Source organism: Phyllobates terribilis, unplaced genomic scaffold, assembly GCF_046119375.1.
Source record: "Phyllobates terribilis strain yellow unplaced genomic scaffold, ASM4611937v1 Scaffold_11__3_contigs__length_659146591, whole genome shotgun sequence".
Classification (NCBI taxonomy): domain Eukaryota; kingdom Metazoa; phylum Chordata; class Amphibia; order Anura; family Dendrobatidae; genus Phyllobates; species Phyllobates terribilis.
Window position 1 is genome coordinate 284,764,038 of NW_027362771.1, and position 21,517 is coordinate 284,785,554.

At 38.9% G+C, this 21,517-nt stretch overlaps 1 protein-coding gene and 1 long non-coding RNA gene across 14 annotated transcripts in view; one reads left to right on the top strand and one right to left on the bottom strand.

Moving 5' to 3' along the window:
• CELF2 (CUGBP Elav-like family member 2) overlaps window positions 1-21,517 on the bottom strand; it is a 508,245-nt gene that overhangs the window by 468,628 nt on the left and 18,100 nt on the right. The window contains exon 1 of one of the 13 annotated variants that reach the window (XM_073652423.1): window positions 1,023-1,434. The exons of the other annotated variants lie outside the window; for them this stretch is intronic. Coding sequence (XP_073508524.1) covers window positions 1,023-1,096 — 74 coding nt within the window. The 5' untranslated portion in view covers window positions 1,097-1,434. Of the gene's footprint in view, window positions 1-1,022; window positions 1,435-21,517 lie in introns of those variants that run through there. 13 annotated transcript variants of the gene reach the window in all.
• Window positions 1,029-10,459, top strand: LOC141166095 (uncharacterized). Its single transcript, XR_012251247.1, has 5 exons — window positions 1,029-1,543; window positions 3,492-3,614; window positions 3,851-4,995; window positions 9,007-9,162; window positions 9,274-10,459. It is a non-coding gene; the product is annotated as an uncharacterized lncRNA (long non-coding RNA).

Below are 21,517 nucleotides of genomic sequence, written 5' to 3' on the forward strand. Positions count from 1 at the left end.
CCCACCCCCCTATAGCTCCACAGCTTAAACAATACACTAGTATTGAATCTCTCCACTCAAAGGCTCCTCTTCTAATGTGCTTAGGAAAGCAGCTTCACCGGTGGGGAAAGTTTGCTGCCAGTAAAATTGATCATAAAACTGGGAATGGTTCTTCTTAGGCTTTGCACAGAGAGACGTAAAGATGAATCATGGCTGGCAGTTATTAGAACATATACTTGCTTTTATTTATAGTTGCACTTTAACCCTACACACTGTATCCTATTTGGATTTTTTTTTTCTCTTCTGCATAGAGCTATGGTAACAGGACATACAAGTTGATAGTAAACAGTGTTAAAGTTAGCAGATGTGGATTTGGTAAATACTTGTATATATTTCCTTTGGCATTAAGTAATTCTTTTTTCATGGAAGTAACTTTCTTAGAATAACACTTGCCTGTCTGCTAGAAACAATTAAAAATGTCCTGTAAATATTTCTTCCCATAAACATTAATGACACATGCAGGCGGCTGACACATTCCAGCATAAATCCCTGTTTAGCTTATCATATCCCATAGCACAGCACTCAGTGTCACTCCGAGTACAGTCACATATCCCATTCAAGTAGAACAGTGGGGAACTAGCACAGATTCGCAGCTTTACACAAATATGAAATGACTTGAGCATGGGCTTTAATAGCATGTGTTGTCCTAATCTTTGTCTCCATAGCCAATCACAGGGTGGAAGAAACATCTCATTTCATTAAACTGCATTAGTGCAATCCACAAGAAGCATTATGTAAGAAGACAATAAGGAAATGTATGGGGGGGGGGGGGGGATTAATGCCATCAGATCCATTGCTGAGCATTGCTTAGCACATCATCACAGTCCTAGGGGATGTTAGCAAGGCAGGAAAGCATTAAGAGATTCAAAGTGATTGCAAAAGAAGGCTCCCTAAAAAAAAGTGTGCAGCCTGGAGGAAGTAGAGGTGCCCCCCTCATGATGGCATGATGCATGGCACAGGGGAAGGACTGCATGGGTACTTACATTCTGTCAGAAACTAGCAATCGGCTATCGACCATCATATCAGGCAGGAAATCCAGCTTGAATGAAGAAGTCATGGTGCTGCTGCTGCTGCTGCTGCTCTGGCAAATAACAATGTTTCTCTGCTTGTCTGACTGAACAACAGTGCTGGCCACAAGACAGGCAGGGACAGGTGCAGGAGGCCTCCCCAAGGCAGCAGCAGCCAGAGCCGGCACTTGTCACATTCTCTCCCCCTCTTGTTTTCCTCCAATCCCTTCTGAAATCTACTGCTGAGGCAACTGTCTATAGAGGACCAGGTGCTGAAAGGAGAGGAGGAGCTCGGGGGCTGCTGCAGCTCCGCTTAACCCCTGCACGCCTGGCATGCGAGCACTGGAGCTCCAGTGCAGTCCCCACCAGGCTGTGCAGTGTGCAGTGTGTGTGTGCTGTGTGCATGTGGGGGGGCTATGCTCAGCAATGCAGATCCTGGGGGCAGCAGGCACTTTGGGAAGCTGATAGTCTCTTCTGGACTTATAAAAGACAGATAAGTATGTCTGAGTACTGAGCTTCTGCCCGATGAGCATTTACACAGTTACTACAAACTGCTTTTAAAAGCAGCTAAATATTGAATAGTTTTATTAAATGTTCTTCCTACGTTTATAAAATAGTTGCAGCATGAAATATTTTACATGACTTAATGATTATATATATATATATATATAATGTGTGTATATCTATCTATCTATCTATCTATCTATATATATAATGTGTCTGTAAATATATATGTAGCTGTGTAGTAACTACTACATATATATCCTGTGCATACATATATGCACATACATGGTTTATATATACTGTTACCATATGCTTTGCACTGTATGGTGCATATCTATATACACATACAATTACAGTTAATACATATATATATATATATATATACATACATACATCATATATACAGTGCACACATATATGGTAATTATGCACACACAGTTAAAATATGTGTACATATATGTATGCACTATATATAATGTATACATATATACATATTAACTGTGTATACATCTATCTCTAGACAGACTCATGGATGGACAGATAGATATGGGATGTATAGATATAAGATAGATGGATAGATAGATAGAGAGAGAATATATAGAGTAAATGTACGCAATGCTAAAGTCCTTACTTTGCATATGGCCCAATCTCCAAAAAGTAAAAAAAAAAAAGGAAGAAGGTGACAGTACCCCTGAATATTACACACTCACACACTATTTATACATGTTATTATATAGTTATATATCTATATACAGCCATATCTGTACACATACATAGCTATGTATATATAAATATATATACACGAACAACCTTGAATATTACATATTTTCATGCATTACACATCTAACAACTACAAATTACTAATATTTATTGCTCCGTTTATAACTGTAGGCACATACACTCGCCCAATATAGCAAAGTATATTAAGTATATGCTAATGTCAGGTTTTGCATGAGATTATTGTATGCGTATATAGCTATCTGTGGTTTTTTCTCTTTTTTTTCTATACGTATTCGAGGTTGCTGCCTGGCAAGTATTGCTTATTTATATGTATACATTGTATAGAGCCTTGTCATTTCATTCCTTTGGGTTACCTGATTCTTCTAAGCTTTGAAGCTGTTTCAGCATACTGGACTTATTGCTAATCCCATGTACTTGCAATAAACCCCCTGATGCTTCCAGTACAGGGTGACGTGTATATGTTCCAGTATGTATGTCTGTCAGTTGCATCACACGGTGTTCTCACCTATAATTCTGCTATGAGGATAGCCATCTAATTTAGCTGTTTACAGCCCCATGAGGTCATTCCATCAATGTCTCATTCGGGAGGGGACAAGTGTGCTTGTCTTGGGTTAACTGAGCCAGGTCGCCCTGTAGGCTACTAAGTATAGACCTTTTACAAGACATTTTATTTTACATTATGTGAGGTGGTGGTGACAAGCAGTATTCAGGGGAGTTACTTTTAGGATAGTGCTTGTAGTTTTATGCTGCTCATGTGTCCTAGTTTACCTGCATACAACAGTGTATGCCTCCATATTAGCAGCTACGCTAATTTATATAAGTTGTGAAAATAGAAGTCAGTAAGGCACATTGTATAAAAAAGGGTTAAAAGCACTCAACAAAATGTACTCCAAAACACTTCCTTTGTGCCACCTACAGCTACATTCACACATCCACGTGAATTTTACCATCCGTGAGAAGCAGATCTTTTTTTCGTCATGTGTTATATCCTGTTGCCTCCATGTGGCATTTTCCTGTTGCATCCATTTTTTTTATCATCTGTTTTTTTTTCCAGTGCAGAAATGTGTTTGTTCCCAATCTAATAAAAAAGCCCCTTAGAATGTCAGATTTTTATCTAAATTTATCAAAAACAACAGATTTGTGGGGATGCAGAAAGGAAACAAATAATAAGCCTTCTGGTTTGCATTTGTGTGTTCACAGATCCCCATAGAGTTGAATGGCCGATACTGATCCACAAACATGGACCTGCTCTGAGTCTCACAGATATCACACAAGGAGCCATGTTTTTCACAGATATGTGTATAGATTCATGAAACTCTACGGGTTTGTATCTGAAAATAAAACGGACAGCACATGGATGTGTCACCTAATGTAACCTAATGGACTCTGTCCACCCTATCTGCTGTAGCATGTAATAGATGTCTCACATGAGCGGAATTAGGGCATATGGACATCAGGACCCTCCTATATAAACCAGAATTGCAAACTGCTATGCCAGACCAGACCAATGTATACATTCATTTGAATGACTTACATATAATGCTACATTTCCCTTGCAGCGGGCAATCTCTATGGGGACAGCTGATCGCCTGGAGTAAGAGCATCTAAAATGAAGAACACATGTGCAGTATATGTGCTTTTGCCTTGGCATCGCTACATCTTCTTTTTTTAAGCCTACTGCACTTATTATTCAACCATGAGATAAGTCATTCCAACCTGTTTGCCATCCTTACCTTTATACTACTCCATCACCACTGCCAGAGCGTCAGCTATTGCTATCATCAGTGATAACTCTTATCCATATATGATGGAACCCCAAGACTTCATGTAAACCTGGTTGGGAAGCATTGCATTGAAGTGTTGTAATGTCTGTTGACTTTAGGTACATCATTTAGTAATCTATTCTTGGTGGAAAAAAATAGTAGATCCCATTTTTTTCCTTAGACCTGTTTCACATGTCCATGAAACACTGACTTAGATCTCTGGGTATCCTAATGTGAGCCAACTGCTTCATAAATTCCTATGAAGTAGTTAGTTCTGGTCTGGAGACCAGGCAGTTGGACCTGGTTTTCCAATGTGAGCACACTCAGTGTTTTATGGATGTGTGATACCAAACTTATGCTGGTTTCACACATCCATGATTTGAGGTCCCAGTATGGACAGTAATGCCAGGGCTGTCCGCGAGTCCCCTGACCCAAACTTAACAGCCTTATAGAAATATACAGTATAAGGCTTTGGACCTCAGGTCAGGAGACCCGTTACCAGTTCATGGATCAATGGCTAAATGCTCAGACCATGAAACACGGATGTGTACAACTGGCCTAAACGTGCATGGCAGAGGCTCAGTTTAAGCCATGCAGATTACTTATCAAAAAAAGTTAATTAACATCTATCCACGGCAGTCCTGAAAAGCTAAAATTTGGCTTGTGATCGTTTTAAAAGCACTGCCCTAAATCTAAAAAAAAATGCCTGGGTTAAGGGATATACATTTATAGCTGGGCTATTGCGCTCTAGAAAAACTGAAATGATGCATCTTTGTTTCACTTGGATTGGGTGCTATAAAACTACGGTTACACTGGACATTTGCTGAAGTGCTGCTCCTTTCATTTTTTAGATTTTTGTGGCTCTTTACGGACTGGAGTTAACCCAATGGAGGCCTGCACCCATCTGTATATATATAAATGTTATGCAGGGGTTTGAGCAGGTGAGCATACACAGTATCTACATTATATATGCATATATATATGTATACATACACACTACAGGGCTTGAAAATATACATATATATATGTATATAAATATATTCAAACTCCTGTGGTTCCTGTCCCCAGTCCTCATCATACATGCACAAAACCACTGACATCAACTGAATTGCAGCACTCTCATGCCATACATAAAACATCAATATAAAGGCCAGTGACTGGCTGCAGCAATACTGGTGCATGTATGGCCCATCATCACATTGCTTGAAGTAAACAAAGACCTGTGAGAACCACCGGAGTTGCAGTGTATGAACAGGTGTTTGGACCCGTTGAAGCACCATTGTGTGCCGTCGTCCGTCTCATGCACCTGCATCCATTTTTTAACGATTTTGTAATAAAACACGTTTTTATGGGACAGAGAGTTTCCTCTCTTTGAAGGTTCAAGGAACTATTATTGCTCACACAATTCCTAGACAAAGAAACCCTCCATGCTCTATCAGTATCTTGGCTATGTTCATTGCTTTAGGTCCATATATACACTGTGTGCAGAATTATTAGGCAAGTTGTATTTTAGAAGATTATTTTTATTATTGATCAACAACTATGTTCTCAATCAACCCAAAAGAGTCATAAATATCCAAGCTTAATATTTTTGGAAGTTGGAGTGGGCTTTTTTTCGATTTGGCTATCTTAGGAGGATATCTGTTTGTGCAGGTAACTATTACTGTGCAGAATTATTAGGCAACTTAATAAAAAACAAATATAATCCCATCTCACTTAATTATTTTCACCAGGTAAACCAATATCAGTGCACAAAATTTAGAAATAAACATTTCTGACATGCAAAAACAAAAAACAAAAAAATTAGTGATGAATATAGCCACCTTTCTTTATGATGACACTCAACAGCCTTCCATCCATAGATTCTGTCAGTTGCTTGATCTGTTTTCAATCAACATTGTGTGCAGCAGCCACCACAGCCTCCCAGACACTGTTCCGAGAGGTGTACTGTTTTCCCTCCCTGTAGATCTCAGATTTTATGATGGACCACAGGTTCTCTATGGGGTTCAGATCAGGTGAACAAGGGGGCCATGTCATTATTTTTTCTTCTTTTAGACCTTTACTGGCCAGCCACGCTGTGGAGTAGTTGGATGCATGTGATGGAGCATTGTCCTGCATTGTCCTGCATGAAAATCATGTTTTTCTTGAACGATACCGACTTCTTCCTGTACCACTGCTTGAAGAAGTTGTCTTCCAGAAACTGGCAGTAGGTCTGGGAGTTGAGCTTCACTCCATCCTCAACCCGAAAAGGTCCCACAAGTTCATCTTTGATGATACCAGCACATACCAGTACCCCACCTCCGCCTTGCTGGCGTCTGAGTCGGAGTGGAGCTCTCTGCCCTTTAATGATCCAGCCTCTGGCCCATCCATCTGGCCCATCAAGAGACACTCTCATTTCATCAGTCCATAAAACCTTGAAAAATCAGTCTTAAGATATTTCTTGACCCATTCTTGACGTTTTATCTTATGTTTCTTGTTCAAAGGTGGTCGTTTTTCAGCCTTCCTTACCTTGGCCACGTCCCTGAGTATCACACACCTTGTGCTTTTTGATACTCCAGTAATGTTGCAGCTCTGAAATATGGCAAAACTGGTGGCGAATGGCATCTTGGCAGCTTTACGCTTGATTTTCCTCAATTCATGGGCAGTTATTTTGTGCCTTCTTGCGACCCTGTTGGCTATTTGCCATGAAACGCTTGATTGTTCGGTGATCACGCTTCAAAAGTTTGGAAATTTCAAGACTGCTGCATCCCTCTGCAAGACATCTCACAATTTTGGACTTTTCAGAGCCCGTCAAATCTTTCTTCTGGCCCATTTTGCCAAAGGAAAGGAAGTTGCCTAATAATTAAGCACACCTTATATAGGGTGTTGATGTCATTAGTCAACACCCCTCCTCATTACAGAGATGCACATCACCAGATTTACTTAATTGGTAGTTGGCTCTCAAGCCTATGCTGCTTGGAGTAGGACAACGTGTATAAAAAGTATCATGTGATCAAAATACTCATTTGCCTAATAATTCTGCACACAGTGTAGGTAAAACTAACATTGTCTAAACCCACCAATATCCATGGGTTCAATTAACAGTGATATGTGTATCGGGGTCACCTGACTGTCCCTCAATAGACGATATCAGTGGACAGAAGGATCCGGCATGTCCAGTTTTGGATTGCAGTGGCACTCAGAGAACACAGGGGGGCTCAGCAGAGCAAGCACACATGTGTATTATGGAAGAAATGGGGGAGGCAGTTGCCAGCAAATGATCAGTGGAACCAACGTTCTACCAACAGCTATCTAAAGAGCATGTTGGAAAGGAAGCTTAAATGTAATAGGTTTTATAATAGAACTTGTACAAAGAATGTTTTCCCTTCCACAATACATTGTTGTTTAAATAATTGTGACACAGCATGTCTACGAACTTGACAATGAGTACACATGTCATTTGCAAATATCTTTTTCACCGTTTAACATTACATTGCACCTCCCCTGAGTCCGGAAATTCCCAATAACTTTTACCGTTGAAGTTGAATGATAAATAGATTTGGGATGAGTCAAGACATGGCTTCTTGGAATTTAATTACAACACAGACCTTCTTGAGGACTATTATATTATCAGTCACGATAGAGGTAAAATGAATAACTTATCGTTAATATATTTGCCTTATTGAGCTATATCAGATATTTGCCCTATTGAGCTAAACCGTACCTGATAAATTAGCTGACAATACTTAGATTTCAGGAATTTCATTCCATTCCATTCCTAACTATTTTATACTGTATATGGTCCAGATAACAACAATATATTGCACGTAATCCATTAATAACATTTCCGAGCAGTGTAGTGCTTACTACTGAAAGCTGACATTAGGATGATTGCTATCTGGTAATGTATCATTAAAACAATTCCAATATGAAATATATTAGTCCACATGTATTATTAAAGCTGTACTGAAATGATGGCTTGATGATTCAACTTAGTTTTGGCTGGAGACTTGCACTTTTCCCTCCTTTCTCAAGGCGCATTGTGGAGTGTTCTCTGTTTCACAGATTTAAAAGGAGGGTTTAATATTGTCCCTATAGATTAGGCATCTGTCTGGGTGTTGGTGACAGCTGCTGAAGCTGTGTTCCACATTACACATCATGTTTAGTATATAAAATATGACTTCCTTTCTGTGTGCATGTTATATTTAATGGAGAACACTACAGGGCATATTTACTAATGTCTGTGAGGTTACCCCAAACCCTAATTTAATTCTGGAATCTAGTTTAGTTTCACACAAAAAAAATATTCTGAGAGCAAACAGAAAGCTGGACATTTCTACTTCCTTTCACATTATATTTGGCTGTCATCTTGGTATAAAAATGAGGTCTAAGGGGTAGCGTTTCTCCTTATGGAGAGTGACACACCAGCTCTGGCATGTCAAGGTAAGGAGGCTTATTCGCCATGCAATGCTCCTCTGGGAAATTGAATATGCAAATTGCCTCTTCGGAGAAAAAGAGGACTTGTACTCTACAGTGCCACCTATTGGAAGTTGCTGTCCTACAAGTCACAATCAACCCTTTAATGAGTCGTGCAATATGACTTAGGATAAAAGCCAAATCAGAATCTCAATTTGCAGACACAGTGTTTCAGGATATTGCCCCTCATCAGTGCAAAGTATGAGAAATGATTTGGCTAGGTGAGAGGCTCTGGACTGAGGTCTAAGGGGTAGCGTTTCTCCTTATGGAGAGTGACACACCAGCTCTGGCATGTCAAGGTAAGGAGGCTTATTCGCCATGCAATGCTCCTCTGGGAAATTTAATATGCAAATTGCCTCTTCGGAGAAAAAGAGGACTTCCAATAGGTGGCGCTATAGAGTACAAGTCCTCTTTTTCTCCAAAGAGGCAATTTGCATGGTATAAAAATGAAATTTTTCTTAAAAATGAAAAATCTACTATTTCATTGTTTATTTCAGGATTGTAGGAGCCCTGAGGCCAACTCTCTAATGCTGTTCTAGCTGTACAGATTTGTGACTATTGCAGCCAATCAGTGGCCCAAGAATCCTCAAAAGTGGAAACACAAAACCTGAAAAGGGGAATCTGGAGAGGAGCATCTGTGAATGTGATAGCTGGTGAGTGCATATTTTTTTTTTACTTTAGAGTATTCTGTCATTTTTTTTATAGGGGGTAGGGTTGGACAACTACTTTAACAAAAAAAAACACCATTTTTCATTTTCTTTCAGAACACTTCTTACAGTCTGTTTTTGCTCCTCCTTGCTTGTTTCAAGTGGAATTTTCCCCTTTGTAAGATGCATAACATACATATCTGCTGCAAAACCTCGTAAACAGCAAAGGAGAGGTTCATGTTAATAACTGACATGTAACTCCTCTTCATAAAAAAAAAGTTTCTACATCAGCTACAGTGTACACACTACCAGAGCTGCTTCAGAATCTCAGAATTCACGATCATGCTACTGTGGAATCATTTTGAAAGACTAAGCAGAACTGTATCCAGTGACTGATATGAAGCCACTTCATCTTCTACACATAAAAGTTTCACAACAGTAGAGGTATAACTCATAAGGTATAATATACCCTTACTTTAAATTATTTCAAATATTACATTCTTTTCAATTATTTTCACATTTTCCGATGACCTGTATAAAGGCACTAGACTTGCATCTTTGTGTTTAGAGTTTGGCACTGAACTTTTAAATACATTTTTATTTCATAAATAGATACATTAATAGATAGAAAAATAAAATGATTGAATGCTTAATATTGAAAATATGTATCTGTCTGAATGGTCAAATGACATTAATAGCACAGTCAAATAATAATATATTTTAGACTCTGGTAGAATACAAATGTTGCTCAAGGCATTTAATATAAGTTAGAAAAATTCTATTCCCATTAGTCTTTGCATGACATACCTGCAGTTGATACAATGAAAAACATTTCCCTCCAGGGTTATCATCTAGACACTGCATGTCTTAACATAATGCACACCTAAGCATCTCATATTTGGTCTACAAAAAATGCTTGCATCCTGAACTATTTCTTCTGTTGCTTATGGAGAAAACGATCTTTAACGCTTAAGTTCACGTTTTTGTGGCAAAGCGAAATTTTATGCAAAATAAAAAAAGCTACTCTCACACAGAAGATATGCTTGAATTAACTGCAAAAATTTACATCTTTAAAATGTTTACATAGATGAATTGAATTAGAAAGAACTAGAGATGAACGAATATATTTGGGGGGGAATTTAATTCTCCTCGAATATACAAAATATTACAATTTTTGAGAATATGGATTTTTGTAAATTCGCTTCATCCAGACTCAGCAAAATGGCAGCTGGCTGGCCATCATTTTACAATACTGTAAACAGCCAGAAAAAGTTGTTTTAAAAAACAAATGTATACTGACTTCACGGCTAACCTTTCCTCTTGCTCCTCTGCTCCCCTCCGGTCTTCAGAGCTATCTATCCTTTCCCATGTTGTGTGCCACATCTGCCGGCCCATTCACTAAAGGCCAGGACTTTCGGTCATGACCAGGCCTCGGAGGTCACTGCGGGTTCCACACTGTGATGTCACGAATGTACAACGCACGGTGACTTGTGATGGCTGATCGCAGACAGAAGTCCCAGTCTAGAATGAACAGGTCGAAGATGTAACTGCAGGAAGAAGAGGATTGGACAGCATGCAGCGCTGCCCTCTGCCTGCCAAACAGTCCTCAGGGACTCTTCTTTCTGCTGTCAAAGCTTCAACCTGTTCATTCTAGTCCGGGACTTCTGGCTGCAACCAGGCGTTAGAGGTCACTGTACGTAGCACATCCGTGACATCATAACATGTGATGCACAGTGATCCTAGACATCTTATTGTGGCCAGAAGTCCCCGCCTACAGTGGATAGGCCGAGAGATGCGGCGCACCATGGGGGAAAAAAGACACAGCTCTGAGGACTGAATCATGAGCAATAAGCAGCGGGTGAGCCGGAAGGGTGAGTGTTCAAGTGAAGTGGTAAGTTTGTTTTTTGTTATTTTTACACCTTACAATTATTATGCTCTAAGGTCTGGAGACATTTAGCTAATTTAGAATAACTTCGCTGTGAATCAAATTTACTAGAAAATACACCCCGTTTGGCAAATTCGAATTTTGGCAGCTCCATTTCAGTCTAGAAATAATAAAAGTGTCACCATAGGCTGATGATTTTCTACTGTTTGGATCAATCAAACTTTCATTTTGTTGTAATCGTATCGGTGATATCATTAATGACAGTTTTAGACAATTGGGGTGTTAGGCATTGAGTGTTTGCTGGATTTGAAATGGGTTCAGAACCATCAGAGGATTCTGTGGACTCCCATTTGAGTCAAGCCAGGGAAGATGCTGCTCAGCATTGTCATTGGTCCCAATGCCTAGCTGGTGCACGAGATGTGCAGGTTGTCTCTTGGGTCTTTGTTCCTAGCAACATGAAGGATAGGTTGCGGAGGGAAACAGGGCTGCTGCAGCCTAAGTCCAGGATTCTCTGCACTGAGCATGCCCGTGACATGGCCGACCGTGATTGGTGGTTTGGGAGTCAGCTGACCCGGTGACCTGGCACCGCCTGATTGGTCGCGGGTGACGTCACCAAGAGTGCGACGGTGGGCAGGTCTTAATCTTTAAAAAGCCCACCCACAAACATGGCGGCACGCTCTGATCATTGAGCAGTGATGGTGTTGTGTGGACGTTTGGTCGTTTGAGCTCCACGTGTGCTTTAGCTTGATTCAGGCAGGTTTAGCGGGGGATAGGCAGCCTTAGATGGAGGGAGGCAGGTAGCTTCGTCTGACAGTCTGGCTCCGACAAAGGGGTCGCCATACACCCCGAGCAGTCTGCAGACACCGTATTCCCGGCACCGCCTGTAAGCCACGTGGAGAGATACTCCTCAGTCCGGTAGCACGCCGGCTGGGAGCACTTATACGCCGGCCTGTAGCACCCACGCATCCTACCGCCTGCTGTGTAGTCTCTGTGCTGTAACAGGACTACAGATACATTATTTATCGCACATCTCTTGTGCAGTTAATGGAGATAGTGCGAATTCCTATTCCCGTTCCGGTGTGCAGTAACACTCAGGGGATTGTTATTTAAGTTGGTTGTTTTACCTTCTCACCCGGAAGGTGTTCAGCCGCAGTCCACCAGGCTGCATCGCGGACCCCGGGTTCGGTTGCTTTCCATTATTTAATAAAGTTGTTTGTAACCGTCCCCTTAACACGGGGTTTATTTCCCCACTATATACCAAGGATCTAGAGCTTATTGTAAAATTGGTTACTATGTATAGATACTTAGGCTTCGATTTAAAGGGGTTGTCCAGTCAAAAGTGATAAGTCTGCAGTCATTCTGTGTGACTGCAGACTTATGAATCCCCCAGCGAGGCACTGTGCGCTGCAAGGGATTCGTGGGTTCCAGCCTCAGTAACAGAGGGTATGTATAAGTTATACAAACCCGCAGCCAGTGGGCGCGGCCTCGCTCTCCATACACTTGTATTGAGCGAGGCCGCGCCTTCTAGTCAGATGCACCCACTGGCCGTCCGTGTCACTAGACGGGCGGCATCGGCTGCCCAGGGGTATATATAAATTATACATACCCTCTGTTACCGAGGCTCAAACCGGAGAATCCCTGCATTGCACAGTGCATGCGCTGGGGGGGATTTGTAAGTCTGCAGTCACACAGAGTGACTGCAGACTTATTACTTTGAACCGGACAATCCCTTTAATCAAGGATAGCATTTTGCATGTCACTTTTGTGCCATAAATTATGATGAATTTGTCGGCCATGCCTCTTCCCTTCAAGCTCTGCTTATTTTTTAAAAAGTTGGCAGAGCTAGCCAGAGGTTTTACAAAAACACCAAAAGTCACAAAATTATAGCTCATCTACAAGTTGCACAAAAAAACGCGACATTTCAATCAGCTTTAAGCCAGATTTCTGATGAAAAGTCTTTGATAAATTAGGGCCTATGCATATTAAACTCCCCAGGATAGGCACTAAATTGTCCTCATTATGATCACTAAATATTCACCTAACCATCAGCAATCACCTGATGCTGAATGTACCACTTCCCGAACACATGGGGAAACAGTGCAATAAAGTATAGTCAGGACAGTTAACTACTTATTTTCGTCAACTCTCAGCTGTCAGTTAAATGCAAAAGGGAGTTTATAGACTTGATTAACAAGAGGGGCGTTGACATATTTACCATAACTTGTAGCGGAAATTGGTGCAAATTACAGCATAAATCTACATCGGGACATAGCAAGCGTAGATTTCAATTTCTGGTGCAAGTACAGCAAAGATATGCCAAAGCGGAGTGTGCCTCCAAATAAATATGGCTCATTTTACACAAGCGTACTTCACTTTAAGACTGACGTATGAAAAACCAATTTTATTAAGATTTTCCCCACAATGATGTGTGGTAAGGTCTGTAGATGTTTGGGTCAGTAAAGTACCCAAATGTAACTTTACCACTAGAGTCCATTGGCTTAGGCTTGTTTTTTTTCATTGTCATTTCTTACCTGATAATACTTTTATTATCATGTTTTGGTTAGCTATACAGGAACATCAATATTCTGAAATGTTGCTTTATATGTACTTTTTTTATATTATGAGCAGTATTTTAAGACATACCTTCACTTGAGACAATACCTACTTTACTCTCTATATTTTTCTTTGTTTTTAATACAGACAATATTTACTTCATATGTGTGCTTTATTGCATTTTTATGATTCGGTACAGAAGGAATAGGCCATTCCTGCACATGCTAGAACAACCAATAAATCTAATAATGGCAGCTACATCTGTAATATATAGAGTGTGTTCAGCCAATAACCTATATTTACCAAAAGCATTTCCTAGGGATACATATATATAATTTTGATGGCATAGACCGAATATGAGTTTATGGACAATGGAAAGAATCAATAACTCAACATATATCTTGTACATGCTTCCTATTATCTGGAAGCACATTGAATTTTATAACTCAATTTAACTACAGTTTGGGCAGAAATAGAACAAAGGTAACTTGAAGCTCCTGGGACATGTACAATAATAATTCTACCAACATATCAACTATATGCTTTGCAGTTTAATCAGCCATATTTTTCAGAAGACCAGCCCAGCACGAAGCCAGATTTTAATGTATATGCTGTATATTAATGATTTCACAATTCCACAACACAACGCAACAAATACGAATGAATCTACCAAAACTCAAATTCGACAGTTTGCTTGGCATCAGCTGGGAAATTCGATTCAAGAGGGAGTTGAAAAAAAAAAAAATCTTATGTTCACCTCTTGTCAGCCCTCCCGATACTTCTCTCATTGCTGCTGCTCCTCCTATTGGCTCTTTTGTGCTCTCTCTTCTGCCTTCTAACTTCCTATTTCCAGGCCAATTTTGCCTTTCGTCACTAGTTCCCTCATGATCACACGGGGGTGCAACACACAGATTAATGTCAATAACATCCATTGCATCCAACGGTATGAGGCCTAGTGAAAAGTAGGAGCGCCAGAGGTAAAATAGAAGGCCCCAGATAGCTAAGATAGAAGGCCCCAGATAGGTAAGATAGAAGGTCCCAGGAGCTTCTATCAGACAGAGGAGTCACTTGGTGGTGGCAGGAGAATTATGGGGCCACATCCCAGCCCTTAGAATCCAGCAAAATGTTGGTGATTTTTGTGGAACCTATTCGAATCGAATTATGAAGAAATTGAGTATGGGCGAATCTGAACCTTTTGAGAAATTAATAACTAATTAAATTCATTAAGAATTGATTCACTCATGAGAATTGCACAATAATAATAATAATAGCATATCACAAACCTCTATACAACTCTACAATGTAATTACTGCTTGTCTCATTTTTGCAGGGAGCCTAAAGGTTCCAAGTGCAATAACAACCGCTGCACCTTGTATTTCTATACCACTGGGCGACAAGTACATCAAGAACCAAGGTCTTTCTATAAATATCTTGGGCTAGAAAGTATACATAATTAGAGTAATGATGAACAAGAAGTTAATATTGCACTTTACATTTCCTGTATTCCAGGGTTGCCTTATTAGAGATTAATTAATGTTTACTATTCCGCTAAGTAGCAAGGTGAAATTAGCTAAATTGCTGGACAGAATGGCACTTCTAGCAATGAAGAAAGAAGCCGTCCTGACGATAAGAACACCTGAAATGATTACCATTCTGAAATAGATATGGACATTTAAAATACTACATTAAAACATGAGTTTCTTTGAAAAATGTATTTTATTTTTAATTACATGTGAATTAGCTGGAAGAAGCTGCAGGGAAGCCCAGGCTCTTACTGACTTAAGCCTTCTCAGCAGTTTGTTAAATTCTAGCCTCAAATCCCTTGAGGGAATGGTGGATTCAAAGCAGCTTTTAATCATACCACAGGGAGGGTGAAGTAGTATGTAAGTAGGTCATATAGAAAGCACTGCAAGTGCATAGGTTACTGTTTTATTTAACAACTAGTGTGTCACATTTTCAATTCACCTTTGCTATTAACATTTGAAGGAGATGGTATGACTAGGGTCAAATACAATGGGATATGATTTATGGAATGGAAATGCTCTATTTAAAAGGTACATTCGATTCACTGTTCTAACAAAGGAACGAGAACCCTTTAAATCTGGCAAAACGGTTCTTTGTTACAATACACAGGGGGCACCTATATGTATGCAAATGTATAGCAATTGATAAAAGTACAACCACATGGCATGTATACCTGGGTTCTTCCTATTTACACATATACACACACAGATCCATGCACTGTATATAATTTCGACATATTTGTATCCTCACACTACCCGTATTCTCTGCAATTCCCAGAATATTATAAATATATTTCAGGTTCAGATATACAGCACCAGTCAATTTTAAAATGTCTCCGATCAAATGTGGTTACGAACTTAAAAGAGTAAAAAAAACGCAATATCTTATTCTTTTCACCATCTCACACTGCGGAAACTGTAATGCAAGAGGATTTAAAAAAAGAAAAACTCCTTGACTTTCCAATAGAAGAGAAATATATTCTTTAGAAATAATATTCTGAAGAGTGGATCTAGACATGAATAGGCCCTTTTACATTTAACAATATATAAGGAATCAGGATTTCTGCACAGCTACGCTTCTCTGTTGCAGTGCATGTTTGTTTCAGTTGGTGTAGTAATTCAGAAGCGGATCTTAAAGCTGGGCGATGAATTTTAATAAAGATAATAACCCCGACCAGAAATAAACATGTTTGCGTGAATTCTTACATTTTAATATTCACGGTAAATTGGTAAATTCCATTTATTTCCTGTTCCTCTTAATAAAAAGGAACCAAGGTTTTTCTTTGAATGCTATGTTCTTTTTCCACATAGATGGCATTCTGATTATCAATCATCTATTAATTATTTAACTGAAAAGCAAGTGGAGTCACTTCAGAGAAGTGTGTCAGAACAAGCTTATTTCAGAGGAAGCCTGTAAGGCAGTGCACCGAGAGTTCACATTACTGCTTGGATTTTACCCTCAAACACCAATCAGTATTAGGAAAACTATATGTTGCCTTTGGTGCTGCAGTGGGTCTAAGGAAGACTGAGCTTCATAATATGAAAAGGATGGATAATATATGTTCTAAAGAATGAAAAACTGAGCCCTGAGCCTACACAAAGCAGATACAACCTTCCTGACCCTTGTATAGCTATTTGCCATCAGACTTTTGTTTCATATAATGAAGCAAGCTCAAAGGTCAAGTGACATTAAAATAATTTATCTATCTAGCTTTCATCACTATAAGGCTTTTTCTAATTAGCGCTGGACCCTACTTGCCCTTAACATTTGTAGGCTTTTAGCCCAGGAGATGCATGTTTGATAAAAGGTCCCATCATGTTTGACAGCTAGGTTACCATCAAAAAATAAAGTCACTTTGTTGTGGCTGGTGGGCTCTCGTGAATTGTCCACTAAGTACCCTTATTTTATAAGTATATTCTGTATTTCCATATAGAAGTAATGCACTTCATATTTGATATATTCAGAGTCTGCACACAACATGGCGCACACAATCTGCTGCTTCTCTCTTTGGTATTTAATGCAGTCATAGCAGCTTGTACCTTTTCACATTTGCATTATTCTGTTAGGAGGTAGTGAGGTTTTTTTTGTCTCTAAGCATCTATCATTTAGGCTGCAGCATAATTTTAGGTCAGTTTCTCACCTTCCATCTAGTGTGTTACAATTGCAGCTAAGCATGCTCAGTTTGATTGGCGATGAGCTGGATATGTTAACATTCACACTTATGGCAATATACAGTATGTATATAGAACATATTTACAATGGGGAAAAGCAAACATTGCTGGTCAATGATCAAAGATTATCTATTTTCAGAACCAGAGTTTAGATAAAAATAATTATTTTATCAATCAAAGATTCCAAATGAAATATTTTTGTTAGATGCAGGTGACTAAACGGGGTTAAGATATGTTGCTGCCACCAGGAAGTGCAGTTGAATCCAGAAGTTTACATACAATATATAAAAAGACACATATGGATGTTTTTTTAACATGAATCAGAGTAAACCTTCTACAAGCTTCTCACGATAGTTGGTCGGAATTTGGCGCTTTCCTCCTGACAAAACTGGTGTAACTGATCCAGGTTTGTAGGTCGCCTTGCTCGCACCTGCCTTTTCAGCTTTGCCCATAAATTTTCAATAGGATTGAGATCAGGGCTTTGCGGACTTTGTTATCCTTAAGCCACTTTGTTACCATTTTGGCAGTATGCTTTGGGTCATTGTCCATTTGGAAGACCCATTTCCGCCCAAGCTTTAACTTTCTAGCTGATGTCTTGAGATGTTGCTTCAGTATTGCCACATAATCTTCTTCTTTCATGATGCCATCTATTTTGTGATAATCATTTGTACAGATGAACGAGGCACCTTCAGGTATCTTGAAATTGTACCCAAGGATGAGCCAGACTTGTGCAAGTCCACAATTCTCTTCCTGATATATCGGCTGATTTCTTTAGACTTTCCCATGATGCTACACAAAGAAGCAGTGTGTTTCAGGTGTGCATTAAAATACATCTACAGGTGTGTCTCTAATTAACTAAGATGTTGCCAAAAGAACTATCAGAAGCTTCTAAACACATGACATCATCATATGGGCAGTCCAGAATTGTTTAAAGGCATAGTAGTCTTAGTGTATGTAAACTTTTGACTTTGCAGAAAGTAATAAAGATGCCTTAAAAAAATTCTCTCTCTCATTATTTTGGCATTTTGCAAATATTAAAACTCATGGTAATCCTAATTGACCTAAAATGGAAAAGATTTATTCTGATTTCAAGTCAGATATTGAGAAAAACATGCATATGTGTCTTTTAATATAGTGTATGTAAACTTCTGGTTTCAACTGTATATAGGAAAAGGTGTCATGGTACATTCACCGAACCCAAGCTAAAAAAAAATGGTTTGAGAACAGTTGGATAGGAAAGTGAATGGAAAACAAACAAAAAGTGGTCAAGGCACCATTCACATAGCGTTTTTACCCTTACATTGGGAGTTCCTTCTAAATCCCCCAAAAGAGGAATTCATCAAATTATTTTGGATAATGCCAGCTTCTGAAAAGCTGTTGTCAAGGAAAATAGTGCCATTTTAGACTCTACTTCATTTTATTTTCGTCAAGCAAACCACTGGGGTCCAAGGTTCAAATTCTCCCAAGGACAATATCTGCCAGGAGTTTGTATGTTCTCCCCGTGTTTGTGTGGCTTTCCTCCGGGTTCTCTGGTTTCCTCCCACACTCCAAAGACATACTGATAGGGAATTTAGATTGTGAGCCCCAATGGGGACAGTAATGTTGATATCTGAATTAATGGCGCTATATAAGCAAGTAAAGTACCAGAGTCAGGTAATTTTTGGACCACACACACACACATGTATGAACATATAAAGGTATATATAAACATACTCCTTGGTATAAGATCAATCTACACTGCTTCAGGATCAACAGTAATATATCACTAGTACAGAAGATACAATTAATGGTTTTTGCCATGAGCGCAAACTGGATGCTTAATACATACTGTAATTATTCATTAAAATATGGATCTTTTCCTGAGTTTAGTTACCAATTTGTGATATAGAAATACAATACTGGATGATGAGCACCTCTAAGGTTACGTTTCCACAATGAGTTTTTGGTGAGTCTTTTACGCTGCGTATTTTCAAAAAAAATGAAAGCAAATCACCTTACTTAATGGGTGCAGAAATTGTGCAGAAAATCTGCAACATCAAAAAGTCACCAAAAATTCATCTTGGGAACATAGACTAAAGAGGTAGAAGTGTTCAAGGTAGTAATAATTCCATTTCATTAAAGTATATTAAGCAGAAATGGCCTGCAAATATGTAGAGCACGTGTAATAATGTGAAAAGTGACTATTTTATCAATACTTCCCAATTCCTGCAGCTACTCTGCTCACGTACTCCCTTGACCACTCATTGTATTTTTTACCTTGTTGTCTGGTAATACTCACAAAGTCTTGAAATAACAATAAACTGGAACACAAAGCACAGTCTCTGGCTGGATCCATATCTGCGTTTGATCCCCCAATTGGAGGCTTCTTTTCAATTTCCATGTTGGTCTATCAGGGGCTGTTTATTTCTGCCATTTCCATTTCCTACATGAATTGTGTTTTTCTGTTCTTGTAACGGAACAGAAAAACTGAATTCCTAATGCAGATGTGAACACAGCCTAAGGCACATGATAACAGATGAACCTCAGGCTTTCGTTTTGTAACTCTAAACACTGATTAGCTTGCAAAGTTGCAAACTACCAAAAAATATTTTTATTTTTTTACACGTTCAATACACAAAAAAAAATTCTTTTAAAAAATATTCTGGCATTTCTGCTTAAAGAACATTACAAAACAAGGTGTTTTCTAAAGTGAATGTTGAGGAAAGATATTTTGTTGATCACCTTTTAGTATTTTTAAGAGACTGCCTTACAATGGACCACATATTTATCCTTTCCTCATTGTCTCCAACTGCTTAGTGTTATATTTTGTATGGCTTGTTAACAGAGCAAAGGGCAGGTGAAGGCAACAGCTCTTAGCGTACTTCTGGCTCACAAAAGTGTATTTTATTTATTTGTTGGCCTGATAAACTTAGTTGGATGCCTTCCCTACACCAAGACTATACTAATGCATTGCTCTGTGGGCAAGAATATAGATAAACATGCACTTAGATTTTACTCAGTCATCTTCTTTTCATCTCTCACAGATCTAAAATTGGCCTATACTAGCCACCAGCATGCAGTTGAATGTAATCACAACACTAGAAGACAAAAGTATCTAACATGGGAAACATGAGTTAGATTTAACGTGATATATTAATGGATTCATTATTTTAAGTTTTTGCTTTGTCATATGAGAGCAGTATAATGTAGGGAAAGAGACCCTGAATTGAATAATGTATCACTTAGATTACTGGGTGCAGCCGTTGTGACACAATCAGAGTTCTTAGATGTAGCTTGAAGCAGAGCTCGGAAGGCTAACTCCGCCCACACCACAGCTATCTATGTACATCATCTATTGACAGTTAACTGCTTATTACAGGATGGGGCGTGGTCTGTCTAGCAGTCCCGTGAGCTATAGTCCAGGCAGTGATAATCTACTGATGATAAAACCTTCATTGTAACTAAACAACAACACAGAGCCTAATAAATGACACATCACTGAAATCTGTGTTTCAACCCCGATCTCCTGCTGTTTTCCGATTACATAGGAAAAACCTATTGACAGATTCCCTTTAAATCCTTTAGATTACACGAGTATTTGATATTATAAAATTAAGAAACATGTACAAGTGTAAGGTATCAAAAGTAAACTGTAAAATAGTAACATATTCGAAAGCTGAGCCCCTGGACCTCTAATCACAAAGATATAATTTGCTAAAAGTCATAGAACCATGAGCGTTCAATAAATATACCACATCAAGAATTTAAAAATGCAATAATAAAAATATGTATTAAAATATTATTATTAAAATATTATTACCGGTAATCACAAATGCCAATCACTAAATGGTGTTTACTTTCATTACACAACCGGCTCTTCTCAAAAACCCAGGATATTATCATGTATTGGCGTAGCATGTGGCAAATCCGAGCAGAGATGCTTTATGCAGCTAACTCGTGATAATTTTGTCACATTGCTTCCTGAGGATTTTGTGGATAGCACCCAGTGTCCCGATGACTACTAGTACAACAGTTGCAGGCTTGTACTGTCGTCTTTGAATTTTTTTTTAATTATTATTATTTATTATTGTATATTGTGGATGTTGTTTTGTTTTTGGAGATATATTTATATATATTTATATATATATATATATATATATTTTTAATCTTTACCTGCAGCATCCCATATAAGTGGCCTGTAATTATTGAAAAGTCATTCTGCTAGCCAGTCTAATCCTTTTTTGTGCCA